Source organism: Tauraco erythrolophus, chromosome 2, assembly GCF_009769465.1.
Source record: "Tauraco erythrolophus isolate bTauEry1 chromosome 2, bTauEry1.pri, whole genome shotgun sequence".
Lineage (NCBI taxonomy): Eukaryota > Metazoa > Chordata > Aves > Musophagiformes > Musophagidae > Tauraco > Tauraco erythrolophus.
In genome coordinates, this window is record NC_141466.1 from 30,498,624 (window position 1) to 30,518,495 (window position 19,872).

The window sequence follows — 19,872 nt, forward strand, 5'->3', positions numbered from 1 at the left end:
CACCTTGAATCTACCTCATTTGACAGACCGACACACAATATGTATTAACTGTCTCAGTGAGGGCAGGTCTGAAGACTTTCACCGCTCTGGCATAAAACTTCTTTAAGATTTCCATCTTTTTGAGAGAGGAGCCCTTTTGCAGAATTGCATGACAGCGTATGGGTCAGGTCATCAAGACCCTGAAAAGCAGCAAATGACCAGCTGCCTCGGTCTGTGCAACAGCAAAACCCCCTTTAGCTCCTTCCACCCTCGCTCAAGAGATGAGTACAAGTACAGCATCGGTCAGTCCCATCAAAAGCATTCCTGTACACGATGTGTACCATGGTTTATTAGTGGTTTTTTTTCAATAGCGTTTGTAATAAAAATCACAGCTTAAAGCATTTCTGAGCATTTCTACAAGTTAAAGCAATATAACTAAAACAAAGGCACACAAAAATGAACACGTTCTTTTCAAAACTCACGTTATTTTTGAGGTCTGCTCGAGATCCTCCGAGTAACAAAACACGAGTACTCTGGGAATGGCTATTCTGGCAAGCCAGGTGAAGAGGTGTGTTACCTGCCTTAGAGAAATACAAGAAAATATAAAAGCCGTATTTAGAAATTGGACATCAGCATTAAAAAATAAAACCCCACAGGTCATCACACAAGAAGATCCACCCAGGGGTGGGAAACTGTCACTGTTATTTTCCTAAAGATATGAGCTCCTGTGTTCTGCTGCTTAGCAGGGTTTGGCAAATCCGGCAGCCCATATCTGTCTCATCCAGCTAAAATCCCACGATGCCCAGGTGTAAGTCAACAGCCCGTAGGGTGCTCCTGCACATGGCACTCAGCCCTGGCTGCCAGAAAAGCTGTCAGAAAGATTATGCCTTATTGTCAGTAACATAAAAAGTTGAGAGACCAGAGAAACCATTTTGGGATTAAGTAGACTTAAGCTCTTCATTTTTCTTCAAATCAAAAAGGGTAAAAGCATGTGCATGTGTGCAAGTGTGCACAATTTCTGCATTTTTCAGCGGCTCCTGAGAAAAGATCCTGTCCATTAAAGAACGCTCAAAGGGTGAAATGCAAAGGGAGAGGATTGTGCAGGTAAGACAACAAAGACAGACCAGCGCAGGAGCTGTTCACGCGGTATTAAAGTCTGCCAGTCATATTTCAGACATCAACCCTGCCGAGCTATTCCGTGCACATGCTTTTCAAGAGAGGCTGTCTCCAGTTGACATACGCTGTACTTTAAGCTAAATCTTCTAATACCCTGAGGCATCCAAGCATGCAGGATAACCAGACTTGCATCTTAAGCCCACACCTTTGTACAGATGTGTATGTATATACATAGACAAGCACACCCAGGGATGGGAGTATAATGGTTCACAAGACTATGAAGTCAAGCATGGGAAGTTGTCTAAAGTACCTTTGATACAAATCTAGGTGAACATTACAGCAAAAATAATTACAGAAAATAAAACTGGAAGTTGGAACAATATAAAAGAAGGAATACACATAAAATAATATCAAAGATGATGTAATTACAGATCACAAAGTGACCATGACTGTACAAACATACGCATATGTACTGCATATGTACACAGGCACATACAGAAATACTATGCCCAGGCAACGTGCCTTTTTACTCAAAATCTTGGACTCTGGCCATCCGTCTCCTTTATTCCCTTTCTTCGCTAGCTCCTTTCAGTTGTCGTTTTAGAGATACATTTACCAAAAAACACTCAGAGATCCCATAAAGCCCTCCCAAAGCCCTCTCGCCTGTAATGGAGGACATGGTGCCAACAGTGCAACCTGACCAACCCCTTGGCACCGCGGTCCAAACCCTACCTCAGCTCACGCCACAGACTGACGCTGCCGCTTCCCAGACTATTTCATTAACTTTTGAATTAGCGGATTGAAGACAAGTCTCCCACAGACATTACAATTAGAGTGGAACTAAACCCCTTTGCTTTGTTATTCTTTCCTCTAAACTGCTCTCAGGGTATTATAAATACGAGAAGGAAGATAATCCAGGTTCATTACAAGATTTTGGTAAGACCCTACACTGATGTATTAGGAAGAACTTTCTAACAAAAGATACACTTTTTTTTTTTCCCCCTCTGCGGTTTACATTCACTTGGCTGTTTAATTTCTGAAAAAAAAAAAAAAAAAAGGATTTTCAATGCCATTTTCCTAATAGTACAATTCATTTTCATTTTAAATCACATTAATCACAATGAATCTGCTCAGTATAAATTAGAGCACTGTGGAGATTTCCACAGGCATTGCAGTGTTCCTCAACCATAATTAATGTATCACTCAACGTGCTACTGAGTTCCTCCTGCTTCAGTTGTCAAAATATGAATTTCCTAATGCCTGTGGAGGAACCATCCAGGCATAATAAATGCAAAAAAAAAAAAAAAAGAAGAAGAAAAAAAATCCCACCAGGAACTGGTTGCTCACCCACTGAGAAATGCCATGGCCAGAAATCTCCAGTGCTAACACCAGCCACCTTACACCACAACTGAAAGCTCCTCCTGCATGGGTCTCACCTTGTTCTTGGCAAGAACGTTGGCTCCTGCTTTAACAAGCACTTTAGCAGACTGGCTGAATCCATGCCAACAAGCTTCATGAAGAGCGGTGTTCCCATCCTGAAGAGCACACACACAAGAGGAGAAGGTTAGCGCGTTGTGTCCACACGCGGAGTAATGTTACATTCAGAATCCAGCAGCTGCACATCCCAGCTGCTCACTTAAAAAATAAATCATTTCCCTTTCCTACTAGTTAATTTTCTATTTTATTTTTACCAGAGGCAGATGTACACCAGACTAAAACAAAGACAACTTCCACTGACACCTTTATGTACTTTTTCCTATCTACTCTTCCTATTTCTAACCTTTTACCTTCTACTTTTTCCCACTTCTCATAGCAAGCAGAGAATAGCACTAAAGCTTTTGTTTGGATCTTGCAATTAGTTTTATTTACTCCCGAACTACATTTTCAGCCTGGGATTCTCAGTTTCAGGGATAATCAAGGGAAACTGTGCAGTGTTTTGCGTAGGGCATAGTATGGTTGTACATTTCTTTGATTCCTCCCTTAATGAGCTGAGATCAGACTCTTATATCAAAAACTATCAGCCTGATACAAAAAAAAAACAAAACACAAAATCAGTAATTTATATTAAAGAGATGGTACAAATTTTTTTCAATATAATTGTTCCAATTACTGTCAAAGCATCAGATACTTACTCAGGCATATAAACCATAACTTTCTGAGACCTTAATATTACTGGCTGGCAAGGCTGCCATCCTACAGGACTTCGCTTTTGCCTGTTACCTTGTCTTGTCTGTCCAAAGCACATCCCTCTTGAATCAGAGTTGCTATAACATCGGTGTTCCCTACGACAGCCGCCCGGTGCAACGCTGTCTGATCACCCTGCAAAAAGAAGCAAATTTGTAACCGGTACCATTCCCACCTCATTTTGACTCAATGCAAATGCACGCAACACAGACAGGGGCTGCACCTTCAACACAAGTACTGTTTAAATCCAAGCTGCCTTTGAAGACAGTCCCTATAAAAAGCTATCCTTAAAGTTTCCGAGATTAATGAAGTTATTGAAAGTATCACAGAGCTACAAACCAAATGTTACACAAGTTTGCAAGTCATCACAATCCCATACACTGTGCTGAAGCTTTCTAAAAATATGGTAGTGTTAGAAGGCAGTGAATCTAACACATTTGGCACTGGGTAATAATCAACAACAGCTGTAGGGAACTAAAGGGAATTACAGGCCGTCGTAAGTCATCATAACGATCCTCAGGTACTTAAACTACCTGGATGAAGCTCTCCTGTTTTGGCTCTGATTGTTCTATCAGCCCTGCTTAGGATAAAGAGCACGAGATGAGATCAATCTCTTCAGCACCACTGATGAATTTACTGATTAGTGCTAAGAGTGGAGGCAATTTTATGACGAGGATCACAACTGTAAGACCACCAACTTATTTCATTCAAGTAACTGAGCGATCTTGAGGTCCAAACGACTTTCATTTCTCATTGACCTGCCATATAGCAGCAACAAGCAAGTTTCTTACATCAGTTTCTTACACTGCCCCATCCCTGGCAGTGTTCAAGGCCAGGTTGGATGAGGCTTTGGACAACCTGGTGGAGTGTTTCTTTGCCCATGGCAGGGGGGTTGGAACTAGATGATCTTTGAGGTCCATTCCAACTCTAACCATTCTATGATGCTATGATCAGTTATTTCTTTTATGCCCGAGTCTCCAAAAGAAATTATGCTGATGTCTGACTGTCTATCTATCTCCTCTTTTAACAACTGCTGAACTCATTTGCTGAGCTGAAGAGCCTAGGATTGATTTTCTACAAGCCTTCCAGAAACTGAAGGCTAGGGAGACGCAAACTACTGGCCCTGCCCATTGGGGCTATCTGTGCCTTTTCATGTGCACGTTGGTGAGACCGCGATAAAGGAGAGGGGACAGGAGGATTTATGCAGCAGCACGTAACGATGTAAGACATCAACTGATGGCAAACCGAGTTGCAGCAGCTCCACTGCTGCCACAACAACCGGTCTTGGCTTTCCTTTGAAGCTGCTTTGAACCTGCAACGCTGGAGCAGAGCCTGTGAATCCAGGCACAAAGGTTAGCTTCAGAGCTGCACGCAGCCTTTTTTGGGATGAATAAAGAGAGTGGGAAACCAATCCGTTTCCGTTATTTAGATAATGGTCATGAAAACCACACGAAGGGCACAGATATGCAACGTATCTTGAGGGAAAAAAAGCTTGCAGGGAGCAGGTACTAAATAGATACAAAATTTCTCTGCTACAAATCTTTATCAGATAATACCACATTATATTAAATACTAAAACTAGAAGAATTTCTGTATTTCCTGTCCTACAGTCTACAAGTCTTTAGATAACTGGATAATTTGAATAATTTGTTCTCAAAGGTAACTAGCAGCTGACTTAAAAATTGCTCTTGGTGGGGTTCTTTCGTGCTAATGACACCAAAATAGTTATTACTCCATAAAGGAAAAATAAGCATTGCCAAACACAACCTTTCAGTAACCGCTATAATGCCAGCTCTCACCACCAGTAAATCATTAAATTGGCTTATAAACATGAAGTTGATTTTTTAAAATTGTATTGAAGGTCTTTTTTTAAATTTCCTATCTATGTTTTGTCTCTAGAGGTTACATACTCTTTTGTTTTTGTCCCTCCTAAGACTCGAAATGTATTTTAAGAGATTTTGAATAAAGACAGCAATGGTTCCATGAACTGGGACTTTCATAAAAACACAAAGTATTGGAAAACTGACAGCACTGCAAGTTCTCTGAACTCGTGTATTTGTTCCAAGCTTAGAGATAACCAAAACATTATGGAAAATGTCCAAATTATACACCATCTCACAAGGGCAAGCGTCAGATAGTTTCCAGTAACTATTACTGCACAGGTATCTGCTCGCTAGCAAGCCGGGGAAGAACTTAAAACTTTTTTGGTAACGCATGGTACTGATACCTGGCACAGCTACTGCTGCTGCAGCAATGGGTAACGTGGACATTACACGCGTCACAGTGCAAAGGTCATTTTATCTGACTACCATGAAGTGGAAAGTAATCCATCAGCCTATCCCTGCCAACTGGTATTGCTGCACCAGCAAAACTACAGAAGATACTACAATAATGACTAAAATAAGATTTCGTCTGCCATTGCGATGAATGGAGCTTGAACAATGGTGGGTTGGTTCCTACTTCTTTATAGTCCAGAAAGTTGATCACAGACACCAAATTGGAGGCAGGAATGGATTTTATTTGATTTAGTTTGTAATTAAGGATCTTCTTGTTAGGCTAGTTTAAATCAAGGCTTTTCTTGTCGTTAGCCCAACCCATCACAGTAATTCCAGTGAGGTCAAAGGCCATTCAGCTTTTTGGGGTTTGTCAATATGATAGCTACTTCTAATGGCATCTCAGTTAAATTAAAAGCAGTATTTGGAATCCACATATTTGGAAAGCAGGAAGCAATCCTCACTGCTGCTCCTTGGGGAGCTCAGCCCATGTGCTGGAGGACCATTCACTGAGACTGCAGAGTGGCAATAGGACAGCTTCAGCCATTCCCAGGCTTTGTCCCATACTATATTCTGGTCCCCCAAATGAAAGCCCAGATAGGTGAAGGGACACAAGTCCTGCAGATGGCAGGTTCAGGGGCCTCCTGCCCAAGGTGTGGGCTTTGGTACTGACATCTTCCCAACACAAGCATGGGGAGAACCAAGCATCTAAGAGTAAGGTTCAATCAGCACCCTGACCAGGTAGATAAATACCTCATCTATGTAACAGGGAGCATCAAAGGATATCTCAAACCCTGCCTCACATGGACTGTGGCACGTCCCAGTGAAGAGACGGCAGGTATCAATGTCCTGGTGAAGGCACCTACCATCTCCAGGCCCCTGAGCCAGCAGGGCAGGACCTGGCCAACCACTCCTTCGGACCTCAGCACACACATTAAACTGCTTAAGGTGCTGTGGAAGCTGAACCATCAGACTGTGATGGCCTCTGCGTGTGAGTCACTAAGCGATGCAGCCACGGATGGTGTAGCCCACCTATAAATAACACCGCCTGCACCGCTGTGCTTCTAACCCATCTTGCCTCCTCACCAGCAGAGGTGCAAACCCCTGTTTTGCCTCTTACGGAGTCAGAGAAAACAGATGAGTTTTATCTTCTTCACAGCATGAATTTTCAGACAGTGTAATCACCGACTCGTGTATCTTTTTATTAATTGCTAAAATAACTGTCTCTGAAAGCACTCATCGGAGTTCTGCCCTTAGCAAAGCATTAGGGGGCTGTTCCAGAGGCTTGGAGAGCAATTACACCGGCAAATGCGTATTAACTGCCTAGACTATTATGTTGGGCACAATTTATGATCCTATTTGTAAGGGATTTACGCCTTAGGAACAGATCACAGATCAGTAGTGATGAAGAGAGATAACTCCAGTGCTGTGCCACACAAACGTGACCTTGACAGAAATAACAGAGTCTGCCGAAATGCAGATGCGGGCCCGAAGCCAAAAAGACACTTAGGTGCTTACGTGAGGCTTGGTAGAAGTAAGACACTTAAGTCTACACCTGTTTGTCTTAAATCCCCTTCCTCAGCTGCTGCCTAGCCCTGAAAGCAACTCAAACTCAAGCATTTCCATTCCAAAGCCTGGACTTCTTGGCTTGCACACTGCGACAGGGCACGGCAGCCACGGTGGCACCGAGGAGGTGGTTGCATAGCACACACCCTGCCCTGCCGCAGCCCCTAACACAGCCACCTCCCCTCCTCTCTCTCGCTCTGTGAGCACCCTCGTTGCATGCTTGCTGGAAGAAACTCCAGGCAAGTTGCAGGTAGACCCACCACCCTTTGAAACGAGGCCAGCGAACAAGGTGGCTGCTGGCTCTTCTGCAGCAGCCCAGAGGTTACAGTACTCACCCAGCTTGCCTTGCCATGAGAGCACTGCTGTGTTGAAAGTGCTCCACTTTTAAGAAAAATCTGTGCGTTCACTGGGCTACAAAGAGGGAGATGCTGGGAGACTGGGACAGGAGTCTGCATCCATTGGTGCAGAGGATGCAGGAGTTGTATGTCCTGAGAGCTCTACCTGTAAGGGGGCTATTGCACAGCAAGGGCCAGCACCAGCAGCTACGTTTGCAAAGAGGGAAACTATGCTCTTTACAGAGAGCTTAAACACCTACTTTGAGGAGAGGGTCACATGTTTGGAGTCCTGAAGAAAGGCAGATACCTAAATCTTCACCTTCTCCATGGATTTTGGCATTACCCTTTCCTTTAGCACTTCTGTGTTGGTTAGGCCAGTGACACTTGCTCAATGTCCTGGTGTTTGCAATTACCTCCTCGGGTTTCCTCATTTGCTGACTAACTTAAAGCAGTAGATGCAACCACTGGGACCAGGCACCTGGGAACTGGATAGGCATCTATTTTACATCTGAAGTTCACCCCGAGGGAAAGGAAACAACACAAGCAACTTACAAAAGGGTTTCAGGTAGATATTAGTACTTCTGCTGGGTTGTTGGAGTCTCTAATAGAGACTCTACTGCTCAAATTTAATGAAATTTGGTTTACACTAGTTTGTAATACATTACTTTTTCTTTTCTCTGATTTAAAAAAATACTATAAACACCATATTTTGTTTTCCTGCACACCCCTATTCTCCAGAGCATACACCAGTTGTACCATATCCTTTAAAGTCTCTCTCCAGTGTCACACTATGCCTCCTCACCATCTTTGCATGTTTGCAGAACTCACCTACCTACAGGAGACTTGCAGAAAAATAATCAGCAAAACCTCATCCTTCAATCCCTGACACAAAGTGCTGGATGGCACTTGCAAAGTCTTATACTATGAATTCAGACCACTAAATTCATGGTAGAAAGTTAAAAATATTTTAAAATTAAAACATAACCAACTGTTAAGTACTCGTAGGAGCATACAAGCATCTGTGGATATCCTGAAGCAGCCGTACACAAAGGCCACTGAATGCACCTTAGTGCTTCCCAAGGTCACTGTGCTGCTCTCCTCCTCCTTTGCTAAGAAAGGCAGTCATCATGACACACAGTAAGAAGAACTTCACTCTGAACGATTAATGATGATGCATGACCAGCAAAAGTGATCGAGGCATGAAAACATAACCATGACTCAAACAAGGAGACTGAAGTGGGAGTACAGGAATAAGACACTTCGCGTATTTACATTCAGCTAGAAATGAGCTGGAACCCTGGTTTATTGTTCCATTTGAAATTAATTTTCAGCTTCTTAAACTGGAGCTTCCAGAAGGGAAGTTTCGGGGCCCCAGGCCTTTGTTTTAAATTAACTCGTTTTCCCAGTTAGATTTTCAGAGAGCGCATAGAGGGCAGGAAACTCGATGCGAAGCACCCGGCACAAAGCCCGCCATGCAGCCATGCACCGCAGAAGAGCTCGGTCATGCCAGACCGCCAGGCCAAGGTTTCGCAGCATGCAGCCATGGGAGACATCAAGCTCAAGGCAGGGTTGATGCACAAGGTTTCTAACCTCCTTCTCTCTCTCTGATCTTCTAGGTTCCTTCCTAGCCTTTCTCTTCTGGTTTCTCTTATCTCTTTCGTCCTTGATTTCCTTCACCGGGACAACTTTCTCCTTGACTATTTCTGAGGTGTGTGCTGTATGGATACTCATTGACCACTCAGAGATGGCATTGGGATCCCAGTAAGAGTTTTCAGTATTGGCAGGGAGAAGGAAAGAGTTAGCTCCTGGGGTGGCGTACTCTACAGAGCTGGACTCCACCGGTTGAAATTCATAATAATCCCACTCCAGGCCACTGGAGGTCATTCTTCAACTAATTCTTACGGCTCTTACCATGTTTTAAAGAACGTATCTGTAGAACACGAAGTGAGTGTTTTAATCTCTCCACAACATTTAGCAACTTCTAAGTTTCTGCTTATCATGTGGCAGATGAAAAGTTAGTCTTGCATTCATTCATTAGCTAAAGAGAGTCAACTCCAAAATAAAACGTGTTTAGGTTTCTCCTGTTATTTAGAAAAATAAAATATAGGTAATCTTTTCAGAACCTGGAGGGTTTTTTATGTTATCACAACAATGCCACAGACAAAAACCAACTAAGTAATTTACTTTTCAATTAAATATGACACATCCCACTCTCACGAGTGACTTTATCTCTGAACCTCAATCTGTGTTCCTGAAAAACAGCAATGAAACGTACAGATGTTAATCAACACTTGAAACTAAGATGCCTTCACTGCCAAACATGCACACAGTAAAAGTGATCAAAGGCATAATCAATAGATCGCAATTAAAAGAGGATATGAACATATTCTGTTGGTCATAAATAAAGTGTCAAAATGAATTATACAAGGAGAAATCATAAATAGAGAACCTTCTTTGAAGACCTATGTAAAAAGAAAGCAGAAATATCTTAGTTAATACCTTTCACAAGCAAAAATCTTCACTTGGAGTTTTAGCCTTCCACCTCCTCTGAGACAAATCCAAATGCACCCTCTGAGACTCAGCAACTCCTGCGGCTCTCCTCAACCCCAACCAAATCACTAATACTAAATACAGAGCTAAAATCAAAATACATTTTAAAGAAACAGCATCTGTGAATCAAGCATGCATCTATTCTGTTCAGATTAGTTACCACATTCAGAAGCAGTATCTACTTGTCAAGAACAAAGCCCCTGAGAAGCTTGCAAGGCACATGAAAAGGGTCTTCTACGAGCTGAATATTTCTACAGGGCAAGACTCTGCTAAACTGAAATGATGCTAAACACTGATTTACTGTTTTTCCATTATGGCTATCATGTTTACATATAAACAGCCTAGATTTTATTCCTACAGGATTAAAAACCCCTCAGACTTGCTCAAAAAACAGTTTTCACAGAAACCAAACTTGACTAAATCAGTGGAAGCTCTTGCATTCTTAGAGTAGCAACTTGCTTTTCTCAGGAAAACTGACTGTACTTGTAAAGTATCTATAATTTTATGTACTTAATCTTAAATAGCTATGAATCATTTTTGCTGGGAGAAGTCAAAAAACATAATCAGGATACACCTGAATAAACTAATACTCCCATCACACTTGCAAATCTGCTCCATTTCAGAGATGGGCATAGAGAAAGAATAAAGAGCATGAAAAGTAAAGTTTCTTCCTAGAAAAGCAAGTTTCCCAGTAGAAAGCTGGCTGCACCAGTACCTCCATCCTAAGCTTGTCAGACAGACTGCTCACGTCTCACAGGGTAGCAGCTACTCATGCAGAGAAGGAAACCAGTTTTCCAATTTCTATAGATGTTTTAAGAACCTCTAGATGCAAAGAAGTGCCTAAGGGGATTTTCAAAAGGCACCTAGACATATCCAGTGTCCTTTTAAGTCGTACAGGTGCCCCTACTAACCACCTTTGGACCTCTAGATCCTTTGAAGAATCTACAACTTATTTATTACAGGGGGAACAAAAGCAATCCTTCCTCAAACTTGTGCCAGCATGCTATCAGAAGTTAGCAATGAATCTGAAGAAGTCATGGTTATTCAACTGCTGTTGCATAATTGCAGCCTACACCTTTGTTCATCAGCGTGAGGTAATGAAAACCATGTTACTGGTCACTCCAATATGACTTAAAACCTGGTCCAAGATTAGAACTATTCTTATGGAAAACCGAGAAACTCCACTAACTTACATATTTTATCAAATGAAAACAAACTATGATTCACTGCATTCAAAGTTGGTTTCGTTGTGCTGATGCTTCACCACACAACAGCCTCCCAGACACGACCACCCCCACATCAAGCGTGGCTGCCAACAGGAGGATTGCCCTGCGATCCCAGGCAGCTGCTCCATACTCTACACACTGCAGCACCTCCCACTTCAGGCAAACATCGCAACAGATTGTGTCCCCTACCTGACATCCTCCAGTGGGTTCCCATGTGGTAGAGTAAGCTCTGATTTCATTTCTGCACCACAAGGCAGACGATGACTCTCACTGCTACTCACATCAGCCTGGTGCAACCAGAGCTCTTATAAAGAGCTCTTGGGCACGAGGACCAAGCTATTCATTGAAAAACACCACATTTTACTTTGTCTCCCTCCAAATTAGAGGTTACATCTCCAAATTAGAAAATACAGAGACAGATTTTGTTTTCATTTAATCCTACTTCAAAGAAGTGAAGGTCTACTCATATTTGCAAATTATCTTTTCCCCTCCACCCCAAGCAAGAAGGTTGTATCTACTTACGTCATCCTGAATATCCAGGTCACAGCCTGCCTTCAACAAAACCTGGACAACATGGAGATGACCCTTGTGGGCAGCAAGATGCAGGGGGGTCCGGCCATGCTATGAAGGAGAAGAAAATAGTAACACCTTTAGATGAATTTTTATGCATGGTTGTTAACCAGAATTCTATCCTCTTTTCCTCGTTCTTCTGTTCATACTTCTCTCTCCAAAGTCTGCAATAGCAGCAATTGGCATATATTAGTGTACCGAAGGCTTTACTTTAGCTCTGTGTATGCTGAAAACTCTTCCTCTCCCTTCTGCAACATTTCAGTTTACCCCGATGATACTCTACAAAAGGGATGTTATATTCATAGAATCATAGAATCGTCTGGTTGGAAGAGACCTTCAAGATCATCGAGTCCAACCATTCACCCTGCACTGTCAGGGTCCCTAAACCATGTTGCTCAACACCAAATCCACACGGTTTTTAAACACCTCCAGGGATGGAGACTCCACCACCTCCCTGGGCAGCCTGTTCCAATACTTCACAACCCTCTCTGTAAAGAAATTCTTCCTGATATCTAACCTAAATTTCCCCTGGCGTAACTTGAGGCCATTCCCTCTCGTCCTGTCATTCGTAACGTGGGAGAAGAGACCGACCCCCATCTCCCTACAAATTCCTTTCGGGTAATTGTAGACAGTGATAAGGTCCCCCCTGAGCCTCCTCTTTTCCAGACTAAACAGTCCCAGCTCCCTCAGCTGCTCCTCACAGGACAAGTTCTCTAAACCCTTCACTAGCTTTGTTGCTCTTCTTACAAAGAAGATAGATACAAAGAAGTGATACTTCCTTACAAATTCAGACACGGCTTTGTGTATATGCCTAAGGAGAATTTGTGATCCTTTTTTTCTGTCCCTCTGGAGCACAGAATTTTCAACCACTTTCAACCTCACTCTGTACAACAAAGTTGCACTAGCAGGCTAATTAAAATATTGTAATGGGTACCATCTTTATGATAGAAATAAGAATTTCTGGACCGTTGTGTATGATGGATGCTCCCCTTAAAAGGAATGTTAGACTTGTCATTCCAAGTGACTTCATGCGTACCACAACCAACTTCATTTTGCCAAAGATCTGTCAGTTTTTTTTAGCCAATACTTAATTATAAACATGACCAAGCTCTAATCTACATGAAAGTAAGAGTATAAAATAGTCATGAGTAATTCAATATATAGTGTAATCAAGGATGGTACCCTAACAAACAGAAGGACAGAAAAGCTTTAATTAGTGAGATGGATACACAATCTATGGTTTTAGGGAAAAAAAAAAGATTGAAATTTGACAGTAAAATTATTTTTTTTTTTAAAAAAGAGCATCTTCCCAACAAACGGGTTCCAAAAATCTAAGTGAAATTACAAGAGGAAAATAATAGTTACTTGTAACTGAGCCCCACTTGATCATCCTTTGTCAGAATTTAAAATTAAACATTTCAGGAAAAGGGAAATAGGCTGCTTCTCCTGTAAGAGTCCTAAGAATCGATGTGAAAGTGAGAAGAGATTCTAAGAGGCAGTCTGGACAACAGAGGAGAACTACAAGCGATTCCCTAAAAATTTAACCCATACAACCTGAAAAAAGAAAATTTCTAAGGGAGAATAAAGAGTTAACTCCTGCTCCAGGAAGTATATGTGTGTGTGTGTGTGTATAAAAATCTCAAAGCAACAACATGAAAAGCAAGTGAAACACCTTAAGAACTGTTAAACAGCAACACTCTAAAACTGTTCATTGCAAATTTTATTTTATTGCAATTAAGAAAACAGGATTCCAGCCATTGGTGAAATCACAGGTTATCTTCACAAAGAATTTCTTTTTCTCCACCAGGTATTTTATGAGATAAAGAAGAGTTACATTTCTCTTTACCTGTATCTGTTATATATCTATTTCTTTGTTACTGCTGCTGTGATTGTCTATTTTTCCACGCAAAGATTTACCCTGCAAAGGAAGATAAAGGGCCCCAACACATCGGCTGCAGAAGGAGCAAACACCTCAAGAGCTGGCTGACTACTTACAGCCCGAAGTAAGCAGAAGGCAACAATCAGCTTTTGAGGTTTTAAGCAACTTCTGCTGTGGGAAAGCTACTTCAAGTAAATCAAAAATGAAGCTCAAGACAGGATTGTTTTCACACAGCAAATCTCACACCTGCATAGTTGGTAAAGCCTCAGGAATCCAGCCTCTTCAGAGCAACAATCAAAGCCAGCATTGAAATCCACAGAACGGCTGTGGACAAGATGTCCCTGTCATTACTGACTAGTTGTGCTGTGCTTTGAAAACATTAAAAGTTGATTAACTGTGCCACATTATTGACCTGAAGGGCCAGACCTAAGGGAAAAGTCCTCACCCACGCTGACACCTGGGTCTCTCAAAACTCAAATGTCGTCTCCTGTTAAGCAGCAGCAGCTTTTTCCCACGTGAGAAACGTCCATTCCTGCTCTGCTGAAGACGTGGGAAGGGCTCACTTTCAGCTGTCACCACTGTCCCTTGGCACCTTCCAGCCAGCTCCTTGGGCACTTCTCACTCAACCTGGCAACAGGTCCCTAAATGCCTGCCCCTGCGGCGATGGGCACTCAGCAGCACCAAGCACGCTTCCCTCTCCATCAGCCTGGAGGAGAGCCAGGGCTATGACGCTGTTCCAGGTAACTCAATAGCAGGAGGCAAAAAACTCTCCAGGCAACATGGGGGGAAGAAAAAAAAAAACAAAAACAAAAGATAGGAAAGAAAAAAAAACCAAACAGATTGACAAATCATTCCCAGCTATGAACGGTATGTTTGGATTATGAATACGTGCTCCAGCACACTCAAGTTTATGAATTCCAACTTTCTATGTTACTGAACAGTAATAAGTAAATAAACCTAATCTGGGCGTCTCGCTTCCCAGCAGGTTAGTAATATATCATGAAAACAATTTATTGCAATCTGTGCATGGAGCAGAAAAAAATCCAAACGAAACCCAAGTTGAAGCCAGCTCATATACTTTAAACTGAAAACAGTGTCAACTACATGAATATATCCCAGCAGGGAAACTTTCTGATAAGATAACCATCTCTAACCACTGAAAAAATGCTGAGGTGCAGCCAAAGGTACCATGCTAAAAATAAACTATAAAAGCTGAGTATGAGTTTATTTCAATACAAGGGACATGTTTTCCTCACCCGACACACCTTCCTAGGCAATCGCCGCACAGAGCATGCCTGGTGGCAGGGCACAAGTACAAGAAAAGGCTGCAAAACTGCAGAAGATCCAGATTGCTGGACCTTCACCTGCACATTAAAATAAAGCCAAGCCAGCGAATGGACTTATCTAGAGGAGGCTGCTCTTGCTTCAGGGAGCATCAAGTTCTCCTGTCACTAGGACCAACTCGTTCCCTGTTCTTGATAGCTGGGCAGCCTGCTCATGCTCATGGCCAGCCAGAGGAGATGGGTGCTGCAGGAGGAGAGGGCACTTGCTGGAGGAGGCCACTGCTGGGCCAGGGAGAGCTGCGAGCAAGGGTTGCCAGGCTGCTCGTGTCACTCAGTGAACAGAGATTCACCTTAACTGTGCAGTTCACCTGTCATCATCCCCAAGCATTCAAAACCTTCAGTCAGGTCCCCGGGGATTAACAGGGTTTTGTTAAAAAAAAATAAACATAAAAATTGAGTTATTGAAACAGAAGACTAGAGGATTATTTTTATTCCAGAGGGTTTATGTGTTTCAAGATTCTCTATCCAAAAACACAGGTTCAGAGGCATCCCACCTATTTGGAGACCCCTAGAGAGAGACGTTCAGAGACCAAAGCTACTGCATACATGCAGTCCTTGAGCTCTTCCCACTATAAAGGGACACTATAAATGAAAACTATGACTCTACATAGGATGGGAGAGTGGGAAGGAGGATCAATTCCAGCACATTACACTGATTAGAGGCTCAGGCTTTTGGAAGAACAGTGATCATCTCAAGATTAATCATAATCCTGCAAGAACTGGCAATGCCAGATTTTCTTTTTCTTCCCAGTAACATCAAAATGAGAACAGAGATGTGTGGTGCAGCTGGACAGTGTTCCAGTACAGGCAATGCAAACACTGGAGAAACACTCCCACCCACCTCCCCATGTAAATATGTACATATATACACAGGTATGTATGTATCTATGTACGCACACACCAATGCAGAACAAACTATGAGGGAGAGAGAAGGCAATCTGGGTGCCCCTCATGCTGCAACGACAAACTTGGCATCACAGTCTTTGGAGAAAAACTTTCAAGAGGTCTGTGCCATGGTGGGAAGCCCCAGCAGTGACAGCCAGAGTTGCTCTTACCTGCTGCTGGTCTTCTCCTTCATGTGTGCCATCAAGTCAAACCAACAGCCCTTCCCATTGCCTGTGAAGGAGACTGCTGATGGGCTAATAGGACCTTTTATTTTTTTAATAAAAATTTTTCTCTCACAACAATATATCCTACCCAAAATATCTAGGGAGAAGAGATGAAGACAGACAAATTTCTCTCTGTGTGTCTTCCTCCATAAAGACATTTCACACTCACCGCTGCAGCACCAAAGAGGGGGCTTATCTGAATACACACATGGGTCTGAATACAACCATGGGAAAGGAAACATATAGGAACAAGAGTGTCTCCTGTATGCTCATCGCAAGGAGACAACACTAAAACCGGGGACTGCTTAACACACAGATTCTGACTTAAAAGCTTGTGAGCATTTCCAAATACGAACTGTAATGGTTCGGGGGTTATTACAGAGATATGAGAGACTGCTTCAACTTGGGATTAATGAACCAATAAAGTAGTCAGTCCTGTAAAAAAATATGCAATTTGGACTTCTATTCAAATGTAAATAATTGCTTCAGCAGGCAACAAATCATACAAACCCTTCTGTGTCACGGGCTCACTGACAAAATAAATGGGACCTATAGCACTAAGGCTGCCACTTCCAAGAACCGTGACACGCTGCTGCAGCTATGGGGCCTATCGGGTTGCAGCCAAGCTCAGTAAACAGCCACATGAATTTCAGCAGTAAAACTCAAGGGTAGGGGTTTTGTTTATATTCAATCCGTATTCTAACTTCCAGACATCCACAGGCTGCTGTCGATACGTACGGTTTAAAAGCATAATTTTCTTAGAGCAGCTGCCAATGTATGTGCTCTGCAACCAAACCCATGCAGGGGGGCCTTAGCACCATGAGCCTCATGATGTTTCCTTGAGTTTATGTATTTGTAGATACTTCTATGCAAGTACATTCAGTTCTCCATCTCACCCTGCTCTTGTGCCGCACAAGGACTGTTATTTATTCATCCATTCTGCACTTACACAAAAACCTGCCTATCCACGTTTTATTAGAAAGCTTGAAAGCAAAAACCAAGTCTTGTCACAGTGTTCACACTGATGATTTGTTAGACTGTTCTCCATGAATAACCTGCTCGCTCAAGTCAGCAGAAAGTTCTCATTGACCTCAACAGGCACTCAGTGAGTCTCCAAATGTTTGTTAGCCCCCTTTCATTTATTTTTATTTATTGTTTAAAACAGACACAAGTAATTTTTCAAACTGAAGGAGAACAAAAAGGTGAAAGCACCAAAATATTTCTTTTTTTGTTTCTGTCTGAACTTGAAAAAAAAAAAGATTATTTTGAAGAACTGAACATGCTCTGAAGTTGAAATCCTGACTACCAGATTACAAGTACCCCAGCATTATGAAAGTGTTGCCATATGGCAGGTTTGTAACAGGACTAGTTCAAAAATCAAATCAAACAAACAGAATTACTGAGTCAAAACAGAAACACTACCTTTTCCATGTCTATGTTTTTTTTCCAAATGATCACCCCTTCTCCACAGAATTTAATTTTATAGCTATGATCTTAATGCTACGCTCTGCAGAAAAGCTATATTCTGCTCCCCTTTGAAAAAATATTCATAAAACCCATGGTATTATACAAATTACATTAAAACTGCCAGTACTACCTTTATGACTTCCTCTGGCAATCTTTTTCATGTTTAACAGAGAAGCAGCATGCTCCTCTGTCTGTGCTTGCTAATTCACAGCTTTTTCCAGCCTTATTAATTCTCTCTGTTGAATGCTATACCCCGTGCTGCAACGCCCCTGTGAAACCCAGCACCCAGCAACACTTTGTTTTGGGGTTCAGAAAACCCAAGTTCAGACCTGGAAGTTTCATCTCGGGGCACGGAGCAAGCCCATGATAAGGGCTGCCATTCCCCCAGAAGCACCTTGTTTCAGCCAGGTATCCTTGGAATACTCCAGAAGTCGATGCCTGGCAGGTGAAATCCTGCTTCTCTTCATCCTCCAGGCACTGTTCTGAGGACAAGATTGAGAGAAGAGCCAACTTCATCTGAGATGTCACTACTACCGTTCCTCCTGGGCCACTCCTAGTGCTTCTCAGTCCTTTCCCTAACCTATCTCAACTCAGAAAACCAAAGAAAAATAACCCTGAAAAAGGAAAACAACATCCTAGGAGGACAGCAAGGCAGAGCAGTGCAGCAAAAGTCCCAGCCCTTTAATGTTGAAGATGTAGCTGTCAATAACTTTACTGAAAGAAAGCTCTACTACAAAAGGACTGAACGATGGGACCAGCTTTCTTGCTTGGAAGAAAAGACTTAATTATCAGGATCAGTTCTGAATTTTCCAGCTTCTGCAGCATATTCACCAAAATACTTTATACAGGCACCTGCTTGTTGGATCAGCCAATTTGTATGAGCTGTTGTTTGGGGTGCTTTTTGCCCTCTTTATAAGTGGAACCAGTTATAAATTTCACATCTATGAAGAATGTCAGACAAAAAGGCATAAAAATGGAAATTATCTCTTTGTCCTACCAGGCAGAGCAGCAACAAAGCATTCTGGTTGAGAAGATGCCCTTTGAGAAGAGCAGAGCCATGAAGCCTCTGCTGAGCACCAGATCATCTCTGAAAGCCAGACCATCTCTCGGCCACCACCCTGCACAGTTGGTGGCAGAGATCCCAGCACCAGGACAAGCACTTGATGTATCTGCAAAGCAGAGCCACCAGCCTTCTCTCACTGTGGGCTCCCTGGCATCAGATCATCAACAACACTGTGACCTACTGGCCATCAGCTCTCCTTTTCATATTTTAAAAGCCTCAAAACCTGGAAATAGCCCCAGTGTCCCTCGCTGGAGTTTGGGAAGATACTGGAGTGTACACATTCATATTGACTTCACCTGCATAGGTGACTTGCTAGTAATGCTGTCAAAACCAAGCAAGAGCATCCCCAAGGAAACGGTGAAGTGAGCGCCTGGACACATGGATTCTCCATTGAATTCTGTTTCTTTCATCTTCTTCTGAAATCATCTACTTAGAGGTGACAAAATGAAATAACTACTTTGCAGTTGAATTTTTGTTTACTGAAGCAGCAATTAAACACATCATATGACCTTCCATATATATGATAAAAATAGAACCAGACGAGCTTGCCAGCTATCCAGCATTTGATAGTACTTGGCTTGTGTTGTGGTTTAGCCCCAGGCAGCAACTAAGCACCATGCAGCTGCTCACGCTCTCCTACCCCAGCCCTGGTGGGATGGAAATGAGAAAATATAACAAAAGGCTCAAGGGTCAAGACAAGGACAGGAAGGGATCACTCACCAGTTATGGTCACAGGCAAAACTAGACTCAGCTTGGGGAAAAATCAATTAATTACCAATCACGTCAGAAAGGATAATGAGAAACAAAAGCCAGATCTTAAAAAATACCTTCCTTGCACCCCAGCCTTCTTCCCGGCTCTACCTCCTCTGCACGATGGCGCAGGGGGATAGGCAACAGGGGCTGCAGGTCAGTTCATCACACATTGTTTCTGCCGCCCGTTCCTCTTCAGGAGGAGGACTCCTCACACTCTTCCCCTGCTCCAACATGGGGTCCTTTCCCACAGGAGACAGTTCTCCATGAACTTTTCCGACATGAATCCTTTCTGTGGAATCCAGTCCTTATCCAACAGATTGCTCCAGTGCGACCTTTTCCCACAGTCACGGCTTCTTAAAGTGCAGCCACCTGCTCCAGCATGGAGTCTCTTCCCACAGACCACAGATGTATCTCTGCTCCACCATCACTCTCCAGCAGCATGGAGTCCTTTTCCACGGA

The 19,872-nt window shown here is 42.7% G+C and overlaps 1 protein-coding gene across 7 annotated transcripts in view; it reads right to left on the reverse strand.

Annotated features, from left to right (window-relative positions):
* The window catches only part of ANKRD6 (ankyrin repeat domain 6), a 35,269-nt gene that overhangs the window by 11,587 nt on the left and 3,810 nt on the right, over positions 1 to 19,872 (reverse strand). For 3 of the 7 annotated variants that reach the window (XM_086608197.1, XM_009984590.2, XM_086608196.1), the window contains exons 2-5: positions 11,752 to 11,850; positions 3,316 to 3,414; positions 2,532 to 2,630; positions 462 to 560 (exon numbers count right to left, since the gene is read on the reverse strand). In XM_086608197.1, coding sequence (XP_086464323.1) covers positions 462 to 560; positions 2,532 to 2,630; positions 3,316 to 3,414; positions 11,752 to 11,850 — 396 coding nt within the window. Of the gene's footprint in view, positions 1 to 461; positions 561 to 2,531; positions 2,631 to 3,315; positions 3,415 to 9,043; positions 9,338 to 11,751; positions 11,851 to 18,831; positions 18,838 to 19,016; positions 19,077 to 19,872 lie in introns of those variants that run through there. The other 4 variants (XM_086608194.1, XM_086608193.1, XM_086608195.1 and 1 more) reach the window with 3 other exon arrangements.